This window comes from Neodiprion pinetum, chromosome 4 (assembly GCF_021155775.2).
Source record: "Neodiprion pinetum isolate iyNeoPine1 chromosome 4, iyNeoPine1.2, whole genome shotgun sequence".
Lineage (NCBI taxonomy): Eukaryota > Metazoa > Arthropoda > Insecta > Hymenoptera > Diprionidae > Neodiprion > Neodiprion pinetum.
Genome location: NC_060235.2, coordinates 33620930 through 33635459, shown reverse-complemented (window position 1 = coordinate 33635459; position 14530 = coordinate 33620930). Strand labels below are relative to the sequence as shown.

The 14530-nt window shown below is 38.3% G+C and overlaps 2 protein-coding genes across 3 annotated transcripts; one reads left to right on the top strand and one right to left on the bottom strand.

The window, feature by feature from the left end:
• Positions 1–2997: 2997 nt before the first annotated feature.
• Positions 2998–10366, bottom strand: LOC124216858 (uncharacterized protein YdcI). Its single transcript, XM_046621916.2, has 3 exons — positions 10242–10366; positions 7110–10113; positions 2998–6488 (listed from the first exon to the last, which is right to left on the bottom strand). The coding sequence occupies exons 2-3, from the start codon at positions 9555–9557 to the stop codon at positions 5748–5750; spliced, it is 3189 nt and encodes a 1062-aa protein (XP_046477872.1). The 5' UTR covers positions 9558–10113; positions 10242–10366; the 3' UTR covers positions 2998–5747.
• On the top strand, positions 10082–14479 carry LOC124216860 (uncharacterized). 2 transcript variants are annotated; one of them, XR_011176825.1, is made up of 4 exons: positions 10271–10407; positions 10520–12454; positions 12605–12715; positions 12799–12817. XR_011176825.1 is itself a non-coding variant. In XM_046621918.2 (2 exons), exons 1-2 carry the CDS (start codon positions 10243–10245, stop codon positions 13618–13620), a joined length of 987 nt encoding a protein of 328 aa, XP_046477874.1. In that variant the 5' UTR covers positions 10082–10242; the 3' UTR covers positions 13621–14479. The 2 variants fall into 2 exon arrangements, 1 of the variants encoding a protein (XP_046477874.1); XM_046621918.2 differs by lacking the exons at positions 10520–12454; positions 12605–12715 and having other exon boundaries at positions 10082–10407; positions 12799–14479.
• Positions 14480–14530: the final 51 nt, after the last annotated feature.

Below are 14530 nucleotides of genomic sequence, written 5' to 3'. Positions count from 1 at the left end.
AACAAAGGAGCGAAATATCGCCGGCGGTAAGGAGACGATCACACTGAAGAATATATCCGATTTTTTTTTAGACACTGGGCGGTTTTCACGCGAAAATTGGCATGCGACGATTCGTCGGCAAGTTCGCGCGTATATTTCATCAAATCGACGAAAATCGCCGATAAGAATTCCTCGCTCTCACTTCTTGCAAAATTTTTCACCATCGTACTATGCTCTCGGTGTGAACGAAGCCGAATTTCCCCTGCGTCGCTGCTTCACGTTTCGATGATCCAATCAATAGATATATTGCGCCTCTGACCAGCTTCTGCAAAGACGTTGATCAGCCGGAGCGCAAAGTCAAACAAAATTCAACCCGCATCGCGGATCGATACATCTTATCGAACGAGTTTCCGCACGGAGATAATGATTAAAATACAGAGCTGAATAGAGTCGTCATTGTAATAATTAAGCGACGTTCTAATCATCGCGGGAATAGAAGATTTGAAAAATTTTCGCTGCTAACTCTCCTGGTACTAAAATTTCATATCTTTTATCGATACGAGGGTAATTTACCGGTGCATTTCTTATTATATAAGTGTAGTGTGTAAATATATATCGAATGTATAGGCGTGAATTTATTCGGGCTTATGGGGGGGGGGCTGGAAATGATGTGTATAGATGAATTATACACCGAGGTTGCGCTTTATTATATTGACCACTCGTTTAATCTAATAAAACTCGAATGAAACTCAACCATTTATTAGAAGTGAAGTGGCGGAGGGATTAAATTTGATATGATTGCCTCGAAATTGAATTAAATTGGGACCGAAAATTGGCGGCGCATCACTTCGCGGGGTTGAAACAGGGTTACGCGTTTAACGTTTAATATTGCATTACGGTGATAAGGGTCAAATCGTCTGCAAGTAAATAATTGATCGAGAAAATTGTAAAGCAATTCGAAAATGCCAAACGCAAGCTGGTCGCTGGTCGAATTTTATAAGAGATAATTCTCATCCTTTTCACATTTCGCCGTTCGTGTGTAATTAAATCGCGAAATTATAATCCCCTCTTCCTATACGCTCGTTCACCTTTCCCTGCTGCGATATTAAACCTGCATCTCTGATACAGCGATCACGCCAAATGGCCGGCTAATTGACAGATATTCCGCAGTTAACAGCGTTGAGAGAGAAAATTGTTTAGCTTTATCGGCGCGCGGTTAAGCTTTTGCCAATTATGTTAAGCTGGTATATATTTACTCCGAACAGGTTTAGTCCCCGAGGCTGCTGAGCTCCGAGGCATTGGCCCAATTGATATTAACCAAAGTCAGATGCAACTCCGCGCGCTGCAGCGTTGAAAAGTCGAGCGATAAATTCACATTAAATGTTAATCGTATAAATAAGTTAACTAGCGCTTTCCTACTTAACTCGGTGCATCGTTACCCTGCATCATCGTACACCCGATGCGCATAGAACCCGACTCACGAACGTCGCAGCGTTGACCTACGAGCCGCTTTAATTATACCCACTAATTAAAATCCGACTCATTTCGTCCGGTTGATGAATGCAGAAAAGAAAACGAAACAAAAATCACCGAACGAATGCGCTCGAAATTCCATCGTTAATGATACGGGGCGGCTTGCTGTAGAAAAATGTTTAATCGTACGGTGTTCGATTGAAAATCATTCGCAATCAGCCGTGCACTCGAGGTTACACAAAAGACGCCGGAAAATATAATGCGGAATTGAATCGAGCAACGTGTATAATTCACGGAATAGAAAACTTTGTTCGGGCAGTTGAATGTAGAACGTACCTACTGTACAGAAACTCTAACAAAGGTTTGTAATCGTTCGATAATTTGTTTAATTAAAACTGTGCCAGAGATCGTTTAAGTGGTCTTTAGTCGAGAACTGCAGCGTAATTCCCTTTTCTCGGCTGGATGAGTGCAGGGTAACAATTCCCTCGTTTCTTTTCTGCGTCTCGATTGTGCAGCTGCACTCGCATCTACGTTCAATCAACGATCAAAAATGCGCGTACCTTATGCTCCACAAACGTCATCAGAGGTCCAGCAGGTCCTCGGATACACACTTTTAATTTTGAACACCGATCATTACGTAGGAAGACGGTTGATAATTATTGTTTCCGTACAGCAGTTCTGGCGTATTACGGGATTCAGGAATTCCTCCGAAAATTAACATTCACTGTCTGCTCACGGTGACACGATAACGAAAGGAGGGTAAAATTGGGCAGTGATCCGGATAGTTTGTCACGCGCGTTTTAAACAGGCAACTTCATACCTGCGGCTAATGCAAAAACCCTTCAAAGAACGAGTCTAAATTTCCCGTTTATATCTGTCACGCGATCAAAACTATATATATATATATATGTATACACAGCCGGTGTGGAAGCTCTTACTAATTAACAGCAGTGGTTTTGTTCTCTCTCATAACGTGCACGCGACGTGTGTTATACTATACAGATATATGTATCATGCATGCCACAGACTGATTCAACTCGACTGGTAAATATTTCGTCCAATTTGTATCGTTAAGCACTCCTGAAATTTCGAAAGGGTGCGGAAAAACAATCCGACTTGGCCTGTGAATACGCGTCGCAATTAATTTCTTTCTATAATTTTTGAGAACGACTCAACAATTGAAATTATTCTTTTCTTTATAATATTTATGGAAAGACGGAGTTACAGTTTTTTTGGTTCTTGCGCACGATTTTCAAGAACTTTGTATACATCGAATAGAATATTATACGCATCTAAACAGCCAGGTATAAGTTTTGTTTACGCCGCAGTTTCAAGCGACAGACCTGCACGAGTTTGAGCGTCGATATAAAGATATCCCTGAGCGTCGCGACGCCGTGACGCCACACCGGCCGTTGGAACGTCATTACAAGAGGGAGAAAACGCGATGCGCAGAAACTATGTATACATAAAATGAAGGTATAGAGAAATAAAAAAAAAACATACACGTAAAGCAAAACCAAGGGATTTATATTTAGATGTAAGTCGTAGTCTCGGTGGTAAGTATCTGTCCACTAAAAGAGAAAAAATCCTTATACTTATAGATGCAGCGCGTCTGTAATTTAAACTGACAGGTGTAACGAACGCTAGGTTTGATATTGAATTTACGGTACAACGGACGGACGTGTAACGCAATCCAATAAATCACCTTTCATCGGCAACGAGAAACTTCTGTGCGTGTACACCGATAGACGTTCTAAAATTTCTTGCAATACAAAAATTACTGAATCATTTCAGCGAGGAATCCACGCCTTGGCGGTCGTCGAGACCCGCGACAGACAATGACACGACACTGACGCCAGAGCACGTGAATTATTTCCCAGGGTGAATGAATCCTATCGATCTCTCACGCGTTATGACTCATTTCCCTCCACCCCACGTTCCACGTCCCATTCAGAACCGCAACCGTAAACCAGCCCGGTATGAACTCTGTGCGGACGCGTGCTTTTTACCCCTCTACGGTGTATAGAGTTACCCCGTATCACGGAGTTCGAGCCCTGCAGAGGAGAGGGTGACGGGGTCTGGGAATTAAGCTGGTATTCGGATAACGAATAGCTGCTGCAGCCTCGAAATCGGTCGACGAACGTGACAATTACTCGTAGACTCGTTACAAATGCGGGTACCTGTGAAGAATTCTGCAGCGCAATCAATTCGCACGATTTTGCATTGATCGAACCGGCGGACGAGTGGTATAAACGACGTGCTACTTCAACTTGGCAAAAAAGATCATTAAAACGGAAAACGTTATAGAATGAGGTGAAAAATTTACCCACATGAGACTGCGGGTGAAATGGGAAAAGCAATCTGCCCCGTGCGAAGAGGAATTATTTATGCACACGTACCAGCGATTCTTCGAGCGTGATGGAAAAAAGCATACCTACTTCGTACACGTATGCCCGGTACCTATGTTTATGTATGTACATCTACTCGTAACCCGACGATGCTTATTTCGATCGATGGAAGCGAGACGGATACTCGACGGAAAATATAAGCACGACTCTGAAAAGTGAACAAGTAGAATGCAAACTCCGACGTACGTTATACGTCTCAAAGTTACGCAACTCCAGCTCTGGTAATTTTACGTTGTCACATCGTGCTCGACGCTCTACACCGGGAGTAAAACTCGACTAAAAAGAGACTCGCGACGTTTTTACAGAAGTAATTATTATTATTCGTGAAGCGGTGGATGTTCAAACGGGGGACTGTAATTTATTTTTATTCAACAAAGTGGTACGCGTTACGTGACAATCAACCGAAGCAGCTTCTCATGTGGACTCGGATTCGTTGATTAATCACTGATATCGGTCTTTGCAGGAACGATCGGACGTATAATACACTCGTTATCTATAATCCTATCAGTGACGGGCGGTGGCTCGGACTTTCCGCTTATGATCAAACGACTAATTAGAGTAGCGGCGATGCGACGTATCAAAAGAAAGGCGATAAAGCAGAGGAACTTTTGTCGGGAAGAGAGAGACCGCGATTTATTCATACATAATATTTTTTTCCCGATTATCGACCGGACAGATGCGAAAGTACTGATCGGTTTCGTCTGTGGTATTTTTATTAATTTTTCCGTCGTTCCTCGTCGTAGATTCAACTATGCGTATCCCCTCCACGCTTAATCCGACTTAAATATTTAAAACTGTATCCCATATCGCCTGCAGATGCCTCGTGCAGTATCGACTAGCTGACTGTGAGCCGGTGGTGACGTCATTTCCGGGATACAAGAGACGAACCGAGTTGACAAATAATCACATGTACGGAGTGCTGCGTTATATCAATGCCGTTTATTAGAGAAGCGCGGTGAAAAAAGGTCGTTAAATTAGAGTAAAGTAGAAATAGCAAAAAAAATAAACCAATTAGTTATGTCACGTTTCGCAGTTATTCTTAACTGTGTGGCTTCCATATTGTATTTCTTAATTCTAATATAAGTATTCCTGTCGACACAATATTGCGAGATATAAATGAGGGCCTTAATTTTAGACGTTCAAGTAACAAAATATTCTTTATTGACATGAACGTAAGGCTATATGTGTGTAATAACGTAAGAAATAAAAAAAAATGTACAAGTAATAATAACATTTCACGCGTCTTTCTTAATCGAAATATGTATGAGTTGATCGTATTTTCTTCCCTTGTATTGAAATTCGTTATAGTTATTATCTCTGAGTCGCGATGTTACAATGTATGAAAATCACTCGAGTTAAAACCGGAGTGCACGCGAAAAATGATGCGAGAAGGGGTAGTGGATGAAAATAAAATAAAAATGTGATTGAATATCACCGGTCGGGTATTTCTGCATACCAGGTATATACCTATAGATATAATGAGAGAGAAACTGTTATGCGATGTCAGCCCGTTATACGATAAAAACAAATACGTCTATATGTATGAAAGACGAATTATTCGCATCCGATGTATGCTTGACTGTCTCTTGCCTGGAGCGTAACAACTACGTCCAATTAGCCGTAAATTATACGTCGGTACGGGAGCGTATCCCTCTGCTTAACACGTAACACAAGAAGGTAATAGTAGACAGTATCCGATGAAAAATTGTAAACGATAACAGGAGATCGAGCGATCTCTCGCAGCTTTGCCAAACGGTATGTCAGTATGTACGTAATCATGTAAAAACGAGTAGTCGAACCTAAGGTGATAAATTTCATGCCACTGCACTTATTTGCAATAGTTTAAAAAAAATCGATTGAGGAATTCTCCCTCCAGTCTTGAATCTATCAAAGCGTCAAGCTTATTCTACCGCGATCTTTATTTATGGATAGTACTAATACGTCGACTCTTTCCCCCAGACTAAGAACTTGACCTTTCAGCTTTCCAATTGGCAGAAGGCCGTTTGTGCCTACACCTATGTCTATGAATGTCCCAAAACTAGTTACGTTTCGAACGGTACCTCTCACCCTTGTGTTAACGCATAAATCGTCGATGCATCGAAAATTATTCATGAATAACGGTGCTTCTTCTCTGATTCTGATGTCTTCCCCTTTCTTCATCGATAATCCGTTTATAATGATATCAAGCGTTGTTTCGTTGGTGTCCAATTGTTTTGCCAAAGTTTTCCGGTCACAGTTTGCGTACGACGTGACTTTTTGAACGAATTCATCCGATCCCAGGTCCGTCAAGTGGCACCCACAACCCTTCAGGAACTGTTTGGCTACATCGTAAGATTCCGGATGAATCCAAGTCTGGTCCAAATACACCAAGGAATCTTTTCTCGACGACGCGTCCAGCAGTGCAGTTTCAGGTAAAATTCTTATAAAACCGGCGCATTGCTCGTAGGATTTTTTCCCGATACCAGAGACTAACAGTAGCTCTGATCGGTTTTTATACGGGCCACACATGTTACGACGATTTATTATGTTCGTTGCCTTTGCGGCGTTCAGTCCAGCCACTCTTCTCAGGAGACAATGCGACGCTGTGTTTATGTCAACACCCACAAAACTCACCGTCTCCATTATCACCTGTAACATTGTAAAATTACAGATCTATGAATTTTTAGGTTTCCCTCCGGAATTACAGATCGATACTGTTGTACATCAAATTTTGTCTGTGAACATGTGTGAGTCAGCTGTGTAAAATCTAAACTTCACATGCACTCTGAAAACTCCCAGTAATGTCTGACACCTAAGCGGTATGAAATTACCTGACAATGAGTATCATTACTATCATTAATTTTTCGAAGCCCAATTAAAATTTATTCAGAATATTTTTTTAATTCCTTAAACACGTGATTTGTGTAACATTGATAAATAAACTATGTTACATTTCATAACAAGATTGGTTTTGAAAATAAATAATATACTATGCAATAACATAACTGTACAGCTTAAGCAGAACGTTTCTTTCGCGCCCCTCGTTCCTAAACTTTTGAATGGAACAAATGTAAATGACAATGCGAAGTGCAGAAAAAATTCGAATATTTCAACAATCATGGAAAATTCTCCGAAAATTTTGTGATTTTTTCAGGAAATCTCTCAAATTTCCTCTAACTTTTCTGTTCACTGATTTTTCACAAACACCAAAGTATGACCCCCAACTTTTTTCATAAATATTGATACTAATTATTAAGAATAAGACCAAACCTCGCCCAACGTGAGCTGCAGCTGTTTTTCTGGTAAATCGTGCTGGTACATTCCAACGCCCAGATTTTTTGGATCTACCTTAACAAGTTCAGCGAGCGGATCCTGTAATCGTCGGGCTATGGAGACAGCCGAGATTATATTCGGATCCAGGTTTGGAAACTCCGACTTAGCCTCGGTGCTACAGCTATATATTGAGGCACCACACTCGTTGACAATTGTGTACGAAACATCGATAGGATGAAACACTCCAGCCTGAATGAGATCGGTTAAAAATTTTTCAGTTTCTCTGCAACCAGTCTCACTACCAACAGCTATCACCGTGCAGTGGTAATTCTTAACAAGATCAACAAGGACCTGGACTGAGTGTTTCTGAGACCTGGTATGCGGATATATGGTTGCCGTTTCCAACACGTCTCCGCACTGCGATACCATGGCCAATTTACAGCCGTGAGTAAAACCTGGATCGATACCGAGAACCGTTTTTCCTCTGAGAGGTGGAGTGAGAAGTAGTTTCTTCAAGTTATTGGCAAAAACGTTGACGGAAGCGTTCTCTGCTTTCTCATTCAGCTCATGCCTCACTTGACGAGTCACAAACTTTTTGATGAGCCTATTGTAAGCATCGTCGAAACTCTCATTGAGTATATCATGATGAAAACTTGAAACTTTTCCGATAGAGTTATACTTCCTCAAACAGCGCTCTCTCAATCTATCCTTGAACCAATCTGGAATGATTATCTTGACACTTAAAATTTTCTGTGATTCACCCCTGTTTATTGCTAATATTTGATAATCTCTGATGCTCCTTTCCGACGCTACGAAGTGAAAGTACTTTTCGTATTTGTGATGATCCTCTTTCTTCTGTTTTACGTCATTAGCCACTTTCAATGTACCAGCAGATTTTGACTTTGTCGACTGTATGTTAATAACCACTTTCTTTCGCAGCTCGCGAATTCCCTCAAAGGTTGTTTTGTCCTTACTTATCACCTCTGCGATGATATGCATAATGCCCTGTCTCACCTCGTTCACATTTATCAAACCATTTCTGTCCGTGTCTATCAACGAAGACAAACTAGGCACCACTTTGCCCAGCAGAACAGCCTCGCTTATCGGAGCCAAGCCCAGCTCCTTGGCTCGTTCAGCCAAAGAACGTTTCGCCCCAGGTTTGTAAGGTGCATAGATAGTCTCAAGTTCCGCCAACGATTTAGCAGCTGTAACAGCAGAGTGAATCTCTGGATTCCATTTTCCAAGTTTATCAATAGTTTTCAGAATAAGCAATCCTCGTTTTTTAATTGATTTCAAACTATCGTACGAGTTCTTTATGCTTCTCAATTGTTCCGGTTCCATTCCACCGGTCATTTCCTTTCTGTACCTCGCTATGAACGGTATTGTGTTATCGTCCTTGAAAAGAGATATCAGATTTTGAGCAATTTGTTTGTCAATTTGATTAAACTCACTAAGATAATCAGGCTCGGACCATTCGGTGTGTACATTTTCACCAAAATTGTCAGTTTGACCAGGACCTTTACTCTCTGATTCGTCTGTGGAAAGAAATTCATCCTTCTTGTTGACAGCCGATAGTTTTTTCGAGCTAGCTCTTTCAACTTTTTTTGCCTTTTTTGCAGCAGTTGAAACATCGGAACCTTTTCTTTTTCTGTTTTCAGCAGAAATACTCGCCTCAAGTTCAACATTCTTCTGAACTCCATTATTGTACATATCCTCATTGGTTTGCTCGTGTCCTGCACCAGTCTTGTTGTTTAATAATTTTTTCCTCAAATCCAGATTCCCAGCGATGCTCTTTCCTTCTGTACTTTTGTCCTTACTGGTTGCTTTACCACTTAATGCATCTGTATCAATTACAGATGTTTTACCGCAATGTTTCGATCCTTTCGCTGCCCTACCAGGCATACACTCAACTTCGAAATCTGAATCTTTGGATTTAGCTTCATTCCGTTTGCGTCTAGTCTCCGTTTCTATTTCGAATACGTCATCCAATGTCTCACTGGTAATACACTTTGTTCTAGACGAAGATGCTTCAATTCGATCTTTTTTCTCACCGAGTATTTTACTTGATTCTTTACTTGCTCTACCTCTGACAGATCTAACCTGTCTTTCCCCTTTCATGTCATCGTTGTACTCAACATCGATTGTTACTTCACTCTTTTCCTTTATCCTTTCTAACCTTGCTCTTGCCTCAGTTCTATTTGTGCTATCATTTGGTGCTACATTTCTGTCTCTAGTAACGGCCCTACGAGCAGGTTTATCCAGATCAATCACGAGAAGCTTTCTTATGTCTCTGGATGCTCCGGACGCCTTAGGAGATACGTATTCAACTTCACAATCGGAATCATCTTTTCTTCTTTCAAAGGTAACGTCAAGATCATCGTCTGAATCTATTTCGTCATCGATAACAATGACAGTGGATGTTTTTGGGCGCAAATTTCTACTCATTTTCTCACATATTTTACCCTAAACTTGTTGATTGTAATGAAAATTAACAAAAAATAAACAGATTAAACATCATTGAAGACTGAGGTGTGAATATAACTTACAGATAACTACGTATATCTCTATTTCGTTATCCTGTTGAGCTGAACAAAATTTTATGTCTATAACCTTCACTTGATAATCGGAATATATGACTATTCCCATGAAATGCTGTGAAACTTTTCGTGTACCATACGCCGTTTTACCAAAGTTTGTAGCGTTCTTAGATCCTTTTCAACGATTAAAACTCGTCTTTGCTAGGGGCATTCACGTTTATATACATACGTACAGTGTGAAAATAGTTTGCGAATCTTGAATATTTTCACATTTCACACTTGTCGACATACTTATACACCCGGGATTCTTTTTACATTAGACTTTTCAACTGTAGACAGACTACGATCTTTTTGATCGCAGCGCCGCCGTTTTAGGCCGGGATTTCGTGTACATTTCTGAAGCACGCTGTGTCCACTCCTTTACTCTAGTCTCCATGCCCGAAACAGTCAAATTCAAACCTAACCTAAATCAATATAACCTAGAATTGAGTCTATGTGAGCAGAGAGAATTTTCGTGATCTTAGCAATGTAACGTAACGTTTGATTACGTCAACGTTGAAAAATAATATTTGTACAAAATATCACAACTCACGATGAGTAATTCACGACGATTCTTAGACGCAATTGTTAAAAAAATTAACAAATTGCCAATTCTGAACAACGCTAGTTCAGCAATCGGAAACGCTACTGAAAGGGCCCAAGTGAAACTATCCAGCGTACAGAGTATTGCTACTGAAAAATACAATACCATTGTTAAGGTATGATTTGGGGAAAAACAAAACAGCTCTGCTAAAACTATGTAGTCATTGTTTTCAAAAACAAATGAATTCTTATTTAACACTCATCTTTGATTTATTTTTACTATTATAGAATCTTGGTGATCGGTCAATTAAGAAAACGTATTTTTAGTTAACGTTTCGACCCGGATATGAGCCCTCCTCAGAACGATTTATTTTTTAACTGTCAAGAATAACAAAAAGATTTTTTATAAAATAAATAATAGTACTAGAAGTAATCAGACTTAAATATTGTAGATGTAATACTCTTAGAGCTATTATATATTGTTGATTAGTAAGAACCTTATGATTAATTGAAAAAAGGATGTCTTACCTTTTGAATTAAGTAAGTGGACTAAGATGTAGTCGAATTCACAATTACAATTGGTGGAGACTTGATAAAGCCTTAAAAGTATGTCTTGACTCCGCAATATTTAAATTTAATAACGATACTTATGCACAACAGTTTGGTTTGCCTATGGGATCTCCTCTCTCCCCAATCCTGTCAGACCTGGTCATGGAAGACTTGGAAACGTCTTGCATTAATGATCTTGGTTTTGATTTACCGTTCTACTTTCGACACGTGGATGATATTCTTACTGCCGTTCCAAACGAAAAAATAGATCACACCCTTAATATTTTTAACCGGTACCATCCAAGATTACAATTTACTATCGAAACAGAAGAAAATAACGCCATCAGTTTCTTAGACGTATTGTTGATACACAACAATAATAATATCAAGACAGATTGGTTTCACAAAAAAACCTGGTCACAAAGATACCTGAATTTTAATTCTCACCATCCTTTGTCCTTCAAAATAGGCACCATCATTAACCTAGTTGACCGAGCTATCAAACTAGCCAGTACAGAGTTCCAGGAAAAAAACCTGTCGCTCATATACAATATACTTAGATGGAATGATTACCCTCATGGCCTATTACACCAACAAATTAATAAGAGACGCACCTACATCAACAACATACCTGACAATAATATTGACTCTACTCCCGCTGAGGATAACAATAGACCCGCTACTACATATATCCCCATCCCATATATATCTGGTCTATTTGAGTCACTTAACCGCTTATTCGCCAAATATAATGTCAAGTTTGTTGGAAAAAATTCAAAAGATTTACAACTAGTTTTTGATACAGGAAAAGACAAGATCCCCATGGGCAAACGATCTAATGTCGTGTATAAAATACCATGCAATGATTGCAATCAAGTCTACATAGGTCAAACTGGTCGACATCTCAACACTAGAATTAGGGAACACCAACGCAACATACATGAGACTGAAGAACGTCACACAGCTCTAACGAAACATAGTATCGATAAACAACACACTTTTAATTACGACAACACAAACATCCTTTGTGAAGAACACAATTATTATAGAAGACTGTTATTAGAAATGTGCAACATTGTAGGTCACACCAATTCTGTTAATCTTAGACAAGATGTTGAACATTTAAGTAATATTTACAAACCTCTAATCTCCGCCCACACAACAAATATTGTTTAACCTTAACTACATACAAAAAAATTTTTTGTCCCCATTATACAGTCCTTTCTACATAACTTTTCTTACAAAATATTTATTGTTTTTCTGTATAATTGTTTATAATAGGTTCACCTTCACTCTGGATTACATTGTTTTCTCCCATCAGTCGTTATTCACCTGTTGACTCAATTGGTTCAACCAACAATATTTCGTTAGACATGTGGAACTTAATTATAAAGAGCCTACCTCCACTTCTTTGACACCTGTGAATTAATTTTATTGCTCAAAAGACCTTCTTTATTAAAACATAGTTATATATATATAAAAAGTTAAAAAGAAAATAGTTATTATAGAAACATAGTTCTTTAATTTTTTTAATTAATCACTTCCAACCATTAACTTCCACATATAAAATAACTTGAAGATTGACATTGTCTAACGTCACTCAAAAGAACACTGTCTCCACCAATTGTAATTGTGAATTCGACTACATCTTAGTCCACTTACTTAATTCAAAAGGTAAGACATCCTTTTTTCAATTAATCATAAGGTTCTTACTAATCAACAATATATAATAGCTCTAAGAGTATTACATCTACAATATTTAAGTCTGATTACTTCTAGTACTATTATTTATTTTATAAAAAATCTTTTTGTTATTCTTGACAGTTAAAAAATAAATCGTTCTGAGGAGGGCTCATATCCGGGTCGAAACTTTAACTAAAAATACGTTTTCTTAATTGACCGATCACCAAGATTCTATAATAGATTACATACGAGGTCGAGAATTCTTATTCATCAGTTTGATTTATTTTACATAAATGCATGTGATATGCAACTTTCATTCATTTATTACATTCCAGCAAGTTAATGGAGCAACGATAATTCAAGATGGAAGTTCGTCACAAAAATTACAAACAATAAGCCCGTTGCCACAACGTCTTGTCAATTGGTGGCAATGGTATCAGCAATTGACAGGGATGGATAAAGTTGAAATAGCAAAGCATCATGTCATCGAAGTGCAGAATCGACTATTTCAGTGCCAAGACAAGCGGAGAAATCTTACAAATCAGGCAAATATAGTAAATGAGAAATTGAAAGAAACTTACGGCGAATTGGTACAAACCAGACGCGATGATCCAAAATACGTGCAGCTGACTATAATGGAGAACAAGGGGTTGCAGGAACAATCCAAAATCGGTTTACAATTGAACATGTTGGAAAATGAGGAAAGAGATCATTTCACAGAGCTAGCTACGGCTATTAAAGAATACCACGACAGCCAAGCAATGAATGCTCAGAAATACAAGTACATATCTATTCTTGCATCTGCGTTTTTAGCTATATTGTCCCTGAGTGGTTCGATGATTTATAACAACAGGAGAATAGCTGATGTTCGTAACGTTATTGCTGATGCACAGGAGAAAAATGACAAGACGTTCAAACAATGTTTTCATTCCTTGCAAAATGATTCGAATAAAAAATTTTCGCAAATCATGTCAATGCTGCAAGCCAAAACCACAGCTGACATCACTACTCAAACACCTAATAATCGTGCTGAATTAACTAAGGACAACTTTGATACCGTAACAATTTCAAATAGCTACAGCTACAAGACAGTCGGTATTTATTTTGGTGCTATAGCTCTTGCCGTATACATTATGCAACAATTAGGCAGATCTTAAATGAGACCTTGAACTGCAAGTGATAGTTTTGAATGAGCTGTTAAGTGTCAGAAGCCAAATTCAAGAAATTCATAAAAATTTTCTGTAGTGAATAAATATAAGTGTAAAATTTGTTCTATATTATTTATTAGTATTTAACAATGACCTGCATGGTATTTTCAAAGCATTTAATTTATAACTGTATTGTATAATATGTATAAACTATTATAAGTTTGGTATAAAATAATCTGGGATTATAGCAGAATCAGCCTAAAAAGCGTAATTATCAATAAATTCATTATATCGACAGTTGACGTAGTTCAGATTCAATAAGCTCGAATTCTTTCGAAAATCATGAGTAACGTGATTGAAGATTTTCTATCAGTAGTTCAAGAAAGATAATGGTGTTGTCAACTTCATGTCTTTAATAAAATTGCCAAGCAGCCTTGCAATTTTTGCTAGTCAAAATTTTACTTTATAATTATGAGAACAGGATAAAATATAAGCATTTACAGGTTTAGGGTTATTTTAGTCATTTATTTTCATTTCTTTCAAATTATTCACTATGATTTATGGTATTATAATGTATTATTATTATTAATATCACACTGTTATTGGTATACAGGTTTTAACAAATATGAAAATATTAGCATGACATAATTCTAGACAAAGTCGAATGATAGATAAGGGGATATAATTCATATTATTGCTGCTTATTTGTGAAGTCAGAGAGCATTTTTACCGTATTATTCAGAGTATGAGCTGACTCCGCATATAAGGCTACCAATAATTCTGAGACAGTATTTCAGGTTGTCTTAGTTACCTGAACATTAGACAGGTCCCTGTATAAGCCCAAAACGATTCTGGTAGGTGCTGTTAACGTCAAAAAAAAACCTTTGTTTATATTCGAAACAATAAAAATTCATTCGCT